This window comes from Carcharodon carcharias, assembly GCF_017639515.1.
Source record: "Carcharodon carcharias isolate sCarCar2 chromosome 27 unlocalized genomic scaffold, sCarCar2.pri SUPER_27_unloc_1, whole genome shotgun sequence".
Lineage (NCBI taxonomy): Eukaryota > Metazoa > Chordata > Chondrichthyes > Lamniformes > Lamnidae > Carcharodon > Carcharodon carcharias.
The window spans coordinates 950,857-962,424 of record NW_024470624.1 but is presented as its reverse complement, the minus strand read 5'-3'; the positions used below and the strand labels follow the sequence as shown (position 1 = coordinate 962,424).

Here is an 11,568-nt window from a genome sequence, read left to right as displayed (position 1 = left end):
CACAGCGGTGAAAGGCCATTCACCTGCTCTGAGTGTGGGAAGGGGTTTAGTGATTCATGCTCCCTGCTGACTCACCAGCGAGTTCACAGTGGGGAGAAGCCGTTCACCTGCTCTGACTGTGGGAAGGGATTCACTCAGTTACCCCACCTGCAGATACACCAGCGAGTTCACACTTGGGAGAGACCATTCATCTGCTCTGAGTGTGGGAAGAGATTCACTCAGTCATCCCACCTGCTGAGGGACAGGCGAGTTCACACCAGGGAGCGACCATTCACCTTCTCTGAGTTTAGGAAGGGATTCACTCGTTTGTGTGACCTGCTGGCACACCAGCTGGGGAGAGGCCGTTCACCTGCTCTGAGTGTGGAAAGAGATTCACTGATTTATCCGCCCTACGGATGCATCGGCGAGTTCACACCAGTGAGAGAACCTTCACCTGCTCTGAGTGTGGGAAGGGATTCACTCAGTTATCCCACCTGCAGAGACACCAGCGAGTTCACACCAGGGAGAGACCATTCACCTGTTCTGAGTGTGGAAAGGGATTTAGTGATTCATCCTCCTTGCTGACTCACCAGCGAGTTCACACTGGGTAGAGTCCATTCACCTGCTCTGAGTGTTGAAAGGGATTAATTCTGTCATCACACCTGCAGAGACACCAGCGATTTTACACCGGGGAGAGGTCATTGACCTGTTCTGAGTGTGGGAAGGGATTCAGTCAGTCGTCCCACCTGCTGAGGCACCAGCGAGTTCAAACCGGGGAGAGACCCTTCGCCTGCTCTGACTTTAGGAAGGGATTCTCTCAGTTATCCCACCTGCAGAAACATCAGTGAGTTCACAGCGAGGAGAGACCATTCACCTCTTCTGACTGTGGGAAGGGATTCACTCAGTTATCCCACCTGCAGAGACACCCGCGAGTTCACACCGGGGTGAGGCCATTCACCTGCTCTGACTGTGGGAAGGGATTCACTCAGTTATCCCACCTGCAGAGACTCCAGCGAGTTCACATCGGAAAGAAGCCGTTCACCTGCTCCAAGTGTGGGGAGTGACTCAGTGATTCATCCGAGCAGCTGAGACACCAGCGAGTTCATACCATGGAGAGACCGTTCACCTGGTCTGAGTGTGGAAAGAGGTTCACTGATTTATCCGCACTGCGGTGCGTCGGCGAGTTCACACCGGGGAGAGACCCTTCACCTGCTCTGAGTGTGGGAAGGGATTTAATCAGTTATCCCACCTGCATATACACCAGTGAGATCACACCGGGGAGAGACCCTTCACCTGCTCTGAGTGTGGAAGGGATTTAATCAGTTATCCCACCTGCATATACAGCAGTGAGATCACACCGGGAAGAGACCCTTCACCTGCTCTGACTGTGGGAAGGGATTCAATCAGTTATCCCAGCTGCAGAGACACCAGCGAGTTCACACCGAGGAGAGTCCCTTTGCCTGCTTTGAATGTAGGAAGGGATTCACTCGGTCGTCCCACCTGCTGAGGCACCAGACAGTTCACACTGGGGAGACGCGGTTCACCTGCTCTGAGTGTAGGAAGGGATTCACTTGGTCATTCCATCTGCTGACTCACCAGCGGGTTCACACCAGGGAGAGTACATTCACCTGTTCTGAGTGTGGGAAGGGATTTAGTGATTCATCCTCCCTGCTGACTCACCAGCGAGTTCACACCGGCTAGAGCCCATTCACCAGCTCTGAGTGTGGATTAATTCTGTCATCACACCTGCAGAGACACCAGCGATTTTACACCGGGGAGAGGTTATTCACCTGTTCTGAGTGTGGGAAGGGATTCAGTCAGTCGTCCCACCTGCTGAGGCACCAGACAGTTCACACTGGGGAGAGCCCGTTCACCTGCTCTGAGTGTGGGAAGGGATTCACTCGGTCGTCCCACCTGCTGAGGAACCCGACAGATCACACCAGGGAGAGGCCGTTCACCTGCTCTGAGTGTGAGAAGGGACTCACTCGGTCATCCCACCTGCAGAGACACCAGCGAGTTCACACTGGAGAGAGGCCGTTCACCTGCTATGAGTGTGGGAAAGGATTCACTGAGTTTTACAGGCTGGAGATACACCAGCGAGTTCACAATGGGGAGAGGCCATTCACCTGCTCTGAGTGTGGAAAGGGATTAATTCTGTCATCTCACCTTAGAGACACCAGCGAATTCACAGCGGTGAAAGGCCATTCACCTGCTCTGAGTGTGGGAAGTTATTCACTCCGTTACCCCACCTGCAGATACACCAGCGAGTTCACACTTGAGAGAGACCATTCACCTGCTCTGAGTTTGGGAAGGGATTCACTTGGTTGTGTGACCTGCTGGCACACCAGCTGGGGAGAGGCCGTTCACCTGCTCTGAGTGTGGAAAGAGATTCACTGATTTATCCGCCCTACGGATGCATCGGCGAGTTCACACCAGTGAGAGAACCTTCACCTGCTCTGAGTGTGGGAAGGGATTCACTCAGTTATCCCACCTGCAGAGACAGCAGCGAGTGCACACCAGGGAGAAACCATTCACCTGTTCTGAGTGTGTGAAGGGATTTAGTGATTCATCCTCCTTGCTGACTCACCAGCGAGTTCACACTGGGTAGAGCCCATTCACCAGCTCTGAGTGTGGAAAGGGATTAATTCTGTCATCACACCTGCAGAGACACCAGCGATTTTACATTGGGGAGAGGTCATTGACCTGTTCTGAGTGTGGGAAGGGATTCAGTCAGTCGTCCCACCTGCTGAGGCACCAGTGAGTTCACACCGGGGAGAGACCCTTCGCCTGCTCTGACTTTAGGAAGGGATTCTCTCAGTTATCCCACCTGCAGAAACATCAGTGAGTTCACAGCGAGGAGAGACCTTTCACCTCTTCTGACTGTGGGAAGGGATTCACTCAGTTATCCTACCTGCAGAGACACCCGCGAGTTCACACCGGGGTGAGGCCATTCACCTGCTCTGACTGTGGGAAGGGATTCACTCAGTTATCCCACCTGCAGAGACACCAGCGAGTTCACATCGGAAAGAAGCCGTTCACCTGCTCCAAGTGTGGGGAGTGACTCAGTGATTCATCCGAGCAGCTGAGACACCAGCGAGTTCATACCATGGAGAGACCGTTCACCTGGTCTGAGTGTGGAAAGAGGTTCACTGATTTATCCGCACTGCGGTGCGTCGGCGAGTTCACACCGGGGAGAGACCCTTCACCTGCTCTGAGTGTGGGAAGGGATTTAATCAGTTATCCCACCTGCATATACAGCAGTGAGATCACACCGGGAAGAGACCCTTCACCTGCTCTGACTGTGGGAAGGGATTCAATCAGTTATCCCACCTGCAAAGACACCAGCGAGTTCACACCGAGGAGAGTCCCTTTGCCTGCTTTGAATGTAGGAAGGGATTCACTCGGTCGTCCCACCTGCTGAGGCACCAGACAGTTCACACTGGGGAGACGCGGTTCACCTGCTCTGAGTGTAGGAAGGGATTCACTTGGTCATTCCATCTGCTGACTCACCAGCGGGTTCACACCAGGGAGAGTACATTCACCTGTTCTGAGTGTGGGAAGGGATTTAGTGATTCATCCTCCCTGCTGACTCACCAGCGCGTTCACACCAGGTAGAGCCCATTCACCAGCTCTGAGTGTGGATTAATTCTGTCATCACACCTGCAGAGACACCAGCGATTTTACACCGGGGAGAGGTTATTCACCTGTTCTGAGTGTGGGAAGGGATTCAGTCAGTCGTCCCACCTGCTGAGGCACCAGACAGTTCACACTGGGGAGAGCCTGTTCACCTGCTCTGAGTGTGGGAAGGGATTCACTCGGTCGTCCCACCTGCTGAGGAACCCGACAGATCACACCAGGGAGAGGCCGTTCACCTGCTCTGAGTGTGAGAAGGGACTCACTCGGTCATCCCACCTGCAGAGACACCAGCGAGTTCACACTGGAGAGAGGCCGTTCACCTGCTATGAGTGTGGGAAAGGATTCACTGAGTTTTACAGGCTGGAGATACACCAGCGAGTTCACAATGGGGAGAGGCCATTCACCTGCTCTGAGTGTGGAAAGGGATTAATTCTGTCATCTCACCTTAGAGACACCAGCGAATTCACAGCGGTGAAAGGCCATTCACCTGCTCTGAGTGTGGGAAGTTATTCACTCCGTTACCCCACCTGCAGATACACCAGCGAGTTCACACTTGAGAGAGACCATTCACCTGCTCTGAGTTTGGGAAGGGATTCACTTGGTTGTGTGACCTGCTGGCACACCAGCTGGGGAGAGGCCGTTCACCTGCTCTGAGTGTGGAAAGAGATTCACTGATTTATCCGCCCTACGGATGCATCGGCGAGTTCACACCAGTGAGAGAACCTTCACCTGCTCTGAGTGTGGGAAGGGATTCACTCAGTTATCCCACCTGCAGAGACAGCAGCGAGTGCACACCAGGGAGAAACCATTCACCTGTTCTGAGTGTGTGAAGGGATTTAGTGATTCATCCTCCTTGCTGACTCACCAGCGAGTTCACACTGGGTAGAGCCCATTCACCAGCTCTGAGTGTGGAAAGGGATTAATTCTGTCATCACACCTGCAGAGACACCAGCGATTTTACATTGGGGAGAGGTCATTGACCTGTTCTGAGTGTGGGAAGGGATTCAGTCAGTCGTCCCACCTGCTGAGGCACCAGCGAGTTCACACCGGGGAGAGACCCTTCGCCTGCTCTGACTTTAGGAAGGGATTCTCTCAGTTATCCCACCTGCAGAAACATCAGTGAGTTCACAGCGAGGAGAGACCTTTCACCTCTTCTGACTGTGGGAAGGGATTCACTCAGTTATCCTACCTGCAGAGACACCCGCGAGTTCACACCGGGGTGAGGCCATTCACCTGCTCTGACTGTGGGAAGGGATTCACTCAGTTATCCCACCTGCAGAGACACCAGCGAGTTCACATCGGAAAGAAGCCGTTCACCTGCTCCAAGTGTGGGGAGTGACTCAGTGATTCATCCGAGCAGCTGAGACACCAGCGAGTTCATACCATGGAGAGACCGTTCACCTGGTCTGAGTGTGGAAAGAGGTTCACTGATTTATCCGCACTGCGGTGCGTCGGCGAGTTCACACCGGGGAGAGACCCTTCACCTGCTCTGAGTGTGGGAAGGGATTTAATCAGTTATCCCACCTGCATATACAGCAGTGAGATCACACCGGGAAGAGACCCTTCACCTGCTCTGACTGTGGGAAGGGATTCAATCAGTTATCCCACCTGCAGAGACACCAGCGAGTTCACACCGAGGAGAGTCCCTTTGCCTGCTTTGAATGTAGGAAGGGATTCACTCGGTCGTCCCACCTGCTGAGGCACCAGACAGTTCACACTGGGGAGACGCGGTTCACCTGCTCTGAGTGTAGGAAGGGATTCACTTGGTCATTCCATCTGCTGACTCACCAGCGGGTTCACACCAGGGAGAGTACATTCACCTGTTCTGAGTGTGGGAAGGGATTTAGTGATTCATCCTCCCTGCTGACTCACCAGCGCGTTCACACCAGGTAGAGCCCATTCACCAGCTCTGAGTGTGGATTAATTCTGTCATCACACCTGCAGAGACACCAGCGATTTTACACCGGGGAGAGGTTATTCACCTGTTCTGAGTGTGGGAAGGGATTCAGTCAGTCGTCCCACCTGCTGAGGCACCAGACAGTTCACACTGGGGAGAGGCCGTTCACCTGCTCTGAGTGTGGGAAGGGATTCACTCGGTCGTCCCACCTGCTGAGGAACCGGACAGATCACACCGGGGAGAGGCCGTTCACCTGCTCTGAGTGTGGGAAGGGATTCACTCGGTCGTCCCACCTGCTGAGGAACCGGACAGATCACACCGGGGAGAGGCCGTTCACCTGCTCTGAGTGTGGGAAGGGATTCACTCGGTCATCCCATCTGCTGACACACCAGCGAGCTCGCATGAAGGAGAGACTGTTCACCTGCTCCAAGTGTGGGAAGGGATTTAGTGATTCATCCGAGCAGCTGAGACACCAGCAAGTTCACATCGAGGAGAGACCATTCACCTGCTCCAAGTGTGGGAAGGGATTCACTGATTTATCTGCCCTGCGGATGCATCAGTGAGTTCCCACCGGGGAGAGACCATTCACTTGTTCTGAGTGTGGGAAGGGATTTAGTGATTCATCCTCTCCCCTGACTCACCAGCAAGTTCACAGTGGGGAGAGGCCATTCATCTGCCCTGACTGTGAGAAGGGATTAATTCTGTCATCTCACCATAGAGACACCAGGGAGTTCACACCAGGGAAAGGCCATTCACCTGCTCTGAGTGTGGGAAGGGTTTCACTCAGTTTCCCCACCTGCAGATACACCAGCGAGTTCACACCGGGGTGAGGCCATTCACCTGTTCTGAGTGTGCGAAGGGGTTTAGTGATTCATCCTCCCTGCTGACTCACCAGCGAGTTCACAGTGTGGAGAGGCCATTCACCTGCTCTGACTGTGGGAAAAGATTCACTCAGTTATCCTACCTGCAGAGACACCAGTGAGTTCACACCAGGGTAAGGTGGTTCATCTGCTCTGAGAGCAGGAAATGATTCACTTGGTCATCCCATCAGCTAACACCAGTGAGTTCACATCGGAGAGAAGCCGTTCACCTGCTCCAAGTGTGGGAAGGGACTCAGTGATTGATCCGAGCAGCTGAGACACCAGCGAGTTCATACCGTGGTGAAACCGTTCACCTGCTCTGAGCGTGGGAAGGGATTCACTCGGTTGTCCCACCTGCTGAGGCACCAGACAGTTCACACTGGGGAGAGGCGTTCACCTGCTCTGAGTGTAGGAAGGGATTCACTTGGTCATTCCATCTGCTGACTCACCAGCGGGTTCACACCGGGGAGAGCACATTCACCTGTTCTGAGTGTGGGAAGGGATTTAGTGATTCATCCTCCCTGCTGACTCATCAGCGAGTTCACCCCGGGTAGAGCCAATTCACCAGCTCTGAGTGTGGATTAATTCTGTCATCACACCTGCAGAGACACCAGCGATTTTACACCAGGGAGAGGTCATTCACCTGTTCTGAGTGTGGGAAGGGATTCATTTGGTCGGTTTACCTGCTGAGGCACCAGACAGTTAACACAGGGTAGAGCCCATTCACCAGCTCTGAGTGTGGATTAATTCTGTCATCACACCTGCAGAGACACCAGTGAGTTCACAGCGGGGAGAGACCATTTAGCTGCTCTGACTGTCGGAAAGGATTCACTCGGTCATCCTACCTGCTGACACACCAGCGAGTTCATACCGGGGACTGACTGATGTGCTCAGAATGTGTGAGAGATTCACTTGGTGGTGTGATCTGCTGGCACACCAGCGGGTTCACACTGGGGAGAGTCCGTTCACCTGTTCCGCGTGTGGGAAGGGATTCACTCGGTCGTCCCACCTGCAGAGACACCAGCGGGTTACACCGGGGAGAGGCAATTCACCTGCTCTGAGTGTGGGAAGGGATTAATTCTGTTGTCCCACCTGCAGAGACTCTAGCGATTTTACACTGGGGAGAGGCCATTCACCTGCTCTGAGTGTGGAAAGAGATTCACTGATTTATCCGCCCGGCGGATGCATTGGCGAGTTCACACCGGTGAGAGATCCTTCACCTTCTCTGAGTGTGGGAAGGGATTCACTCAGTTATCCCACCTGCAGAGACACCAGACAGTTCCCACTGGGGAGAGGCTGTTCACCTGTTATGAGTGTGGGAAGGGATTTAGTGATTCATCCTCCCTGCTGACTCACCAGCGAGTTCACACCGGGTAGAGCCCATTCACAAGCTCTGAGTGTGGATTAATTCTGTCAACACACCTGCAGAGACACCAGCGGGTTTACACCGGGGAGAGGTCATTCACCTGTTCTGAGTGTGGGAAGGGATTCACTTGGTCGGCTTACCTGCTGAGGCACCAGACAGTTCACACTGGGGAGAGGCCGTTCACCTGCTGTGAGTGTGGGAAGGTGTTTAGTGATTCATCCTCCCTGCTGACTCACCAGGGAGTTCACAGCGGGGAGAGACCATTTAGCTGCTCTGACTGTGGGAAAGGATTCACTCGGTCATCCTACCTGCTGACACACCAGCGAGTTCATACCGGGGACTGACTGATGTGCACAGAATGTGGGAGAGATTCACTTGGTGGTGTGATCTGCTTGCACACCAGCGGGTTCACACTGGGGAGAGGCCATTCACCTGCTCTGAGTGTGGGAAGGGATTAATTCTGTTGTCCCACCTGCATAGACACCAGCGGGTTTACACCGGGGAGAGGCCATTCACCTGCTCTGAGTGTGGGAAGGAATTCACTCGGTTGTTCCACCTGCTGAGGCACCAGACAGTTCACACTGGGGAGAGGCCATCCACCTGCTCTGATTGTGGGAAGGAATTAATTCTGTCATCTCACTTTAGAGACACCAGCGAGTTCACAGCATGGAAAGGCCATTCACCTGCTCTGAGTGTGGGAAGGAATTCACTCAGTTATCCCACCTGCAGATACACCAGCGAGTTCACACCGGGGAGAGGCCATTCACCTGATCTGAGTGTGGGAAGGGGTTTAGTGCTTCATCCTCCCTGCTGACTCACCAGCTAGCTCACAGTGTGGAGAGGCCATTCACCTGCTCTGACTGTGGGAAGAGATTCACTCAGTTATCCCAACTGCAGAGACACCAGCGAGTTCACACCAGGGAAAGGCCGTTCATCTGCTCTGAGAGCAGGAAATGATTCACTCGGTCATCCCATCTGCTGACACACCAGCGAGTTCACATTGGGGAGAAGCCGTTCACCTGCTCCGTGTGGGATGGGACTCAGTGATTCATCCGAGCAGCTGAGATACCAGCGAGTTCATACCGTGGAGAAACCGTTCACCTGCTCTGAGTGTGGGAAGGGATTAATTCTGTCATCTCACCTTAGACACACCAACGAGTTGACAGCGGGGAAAGGCCATTCACCTGGTCTGAGTGTGGGAAGGGGTTTAGTGATTCTTCCTCCCTGCTGACTCACCAGCGAGTTCACAGTGGGGAGAGGCCATTCACCTGCTCTGACTGTGGGAAGAGATTCACTCGGTTGTGTGACCTGCTGGCACACCAGCTGGGGAGATGCCGTTCACCTGCTCTGTGTGGAAAGAGATTCACTGATTTATCCGCCCTGCGGATGCATTGGCGAGTTCACACCAGTGAGAGACCCTTCACCTTCTCTGAGTGTGGGAAGAGATTCACTCAGTTATCCCACCTGCAGAGACACCAGCGAGTTCACACTGGGGAGAGGCTGTTCACCTACTCTGAATGTGAAAGGGATTCACTCAGTTATCCCATCTGCAGATACACCAGCGAGTTCACAGCGTGGATAGGCCATTCACCTGCTCTGAGTGTGGGAATGGGTTTAGTGATTCATCCTCCCTGCTGACTCACCAGCGAGTTCACGGTGGGGAGAGGCCATTCACCTGCTCTGACTATGGGAAGAGATTCACTCAGTTATCCCACCTGCAGAGACACCAGCTAGTTCACACCAGGGTAAAGTGGGTCATCTGCCCTGAGAGCAGGAAATGATTCACTTGGTCATCCCATCCGCTAACACACCGGCGAGTTCACAACGGGGAGAAGCCGTTCACCTGCTCCAAGTGTGGAAAGGGACTCAGTGATTCATCCGAGCAGCTGAGACACCAGCGAGTTCATACCGTGGTGAAACCGTTCACCTGCTCTGAGTGTGGAAAGAGGTTCACTGATTTACCCACACTGCGGATGCGTCGGCGAGTTCACACTGGGGAGAGGCCATTCACCTGTTCTGTGTGTGGCAAGGGATTTAGTGATTCATCCTCCCTGCTGACTCACCAGCGAGTTCACACCGGGTAGAGGCCATTCACCTGTTCTGAGTGTGGGAAGGGATTCCGTCGGTCATCCCACCTGCTGAGGCACCAGACAGTTCACACTGGGGAGAGGCTGTTCACCTGCTCTGAGTGTAGGAAGGGATTCACTTGGTCATTCCATCTGCTGACACACCAGCGTGTTAACTCCGGCGAGAGACTGTTAACGCGCTTTGAGTGTGGAAACGAATTCGCTGCTTTATCCGCCCTACGGATGCATCAGCGAGTTCACACCGGGGAGAGACCTTTCACCTGCTCCAAGTGTGGGAAGGGATTCACTCAGTTATCCCACCTGCAGAGACACCAGCGAGTTCACACCGGGGAGATGTTATTCACCTGTTCTGAGTGTGGGAAGGGATTCAGTCAGTCGTCCCACCTGCTGAGGAACCAGACAGATCACACCGGGGAGAGGCCGTTCACCTGCCCTGAGTGTGGGAAGGGATTCACTCGGTCATCCCATCTGCTGACACACCAGCGAGTTCGCATGAAGGAGAGACCGTTCACCTGCTCCAAGTGTGGGAAGGGATTTAGTGATTCATCCGAGCAGCTGAGACACCAGCAAGTTCACACCGGGGAGAGACCGTTCACCTGCTCTGAGTGTGGCAAGGGAATCACTGATTTATGCGCCCTGCGGATGCATCAGTGAGTTCCCACTGGGAAGAGACCATTCACTTGTTCTGAGTGTGGGAAGGGATTTAGTGATTCATCCTCTCTGCTGACTCACCAATGAGTTCACAAGGAGGAGAGACCATTCACCTGGTCTGAGTGTGCGAAGGGATTCACTCAGTTATCTCACCTGCAGATACACCAGCGAGTTCACACCGGGGAGAGGCTATTCACCTGCTCTGATTGTGGGAAGGGATTCACTCAGTTCTCCCACTTGCAGAGACACCAGCGAGTTCACACCGGGGAGGGGCCATTCACCTGCTCTGATTGTGGGATGGGATTCACTCAGTTCTCCCACCTGCAGAGACAGCAGTTAGTTCACACCGGGGAGAGACCATTCACCTGTTCTTAGTGTGGAAAGGGATGTAGTGATTCATCTTCCCTGCTCACTCACCAGTGAGTTCACAGCGGGGAGAGGCCATTTACCTGCTCGGATTGTGGGAAGGGATTCACTCAGTTCTCCCACCTGCAGAGACACCAGCGAGTTCACACCGGGGAGAGGCTATTCACCTGCTCTGATTGTGGGAAGGGATTCACTCAGTTCTCCCACCTGCAGAGACGCCAGCGAGTTCACACCGGGGAGGGGCCATTCACCTGCTCTGATTGTGGGATGGGATTCACTCAGTTCTCCCACCTGCAGAGACACCAGCTAGTTCACACCAGGGTAAAGTGGGTCATCTGCCCTGAGAGCAGGAAATGATTCACTTGGTCATCCCATCCGCTAACACACCAGCGAGTTCACAACGGGGAGAAGCCGTTCACCTGCTCCAAGTGTGGAAAGGGACTCAGTGATTCATCCGAGCAGCTGAGACACCAGCGAGTTCATACCGTGGTGAAACCGTTCACCTGCTCTGAGTGTGGAAAGAGGTTCACTGATTTACCCACACTGCGGATGCGTCGGCGAGTTCACACTGGGGAGAGGCCATTCACCTGTTCTGTGTGTGGCAAGGGATTTAGTGATTCATCCTCCCTGCTGACTCACCAGCGAGTTCACACCGGGTAGAGGCCATTCACCTGTTCTGAGTGTGGGAAGGGATTCCGTCGGTCATCCCACCTGCTGAGGCACCAG

General features: G+C 53.9%; 1 protein-coding gene and 1 pseudogene across 1 annotated transcript; both read left to right on the top strand.

The window, feature by feature from the left end:
* Positions 1 to 1,031, top strand: LOC121273722 (gastrula zinc finger protein XlCGF8.2DB-like; the record flags this gene model as incomplete). The annotated part of the gene is made up of 3 exons (XM_041180884.1): positions 1 to 256; positions 331 to 586; positions 836 to 1,031. Coding segments are annotated over 3 exons (708 nt in total), but the record flags the coding sequence as incomplete, so codon positions are not given.
* An 8,797-nt stretch (positions 1,032 to 9,828) lies between these two features.
* Positions 9,829 to 11,022, top strand: LOC121273721 (annotated as a pseudogene).
* Positions 11,023 to 11,568: the final 546 nt, after the last annotated feature.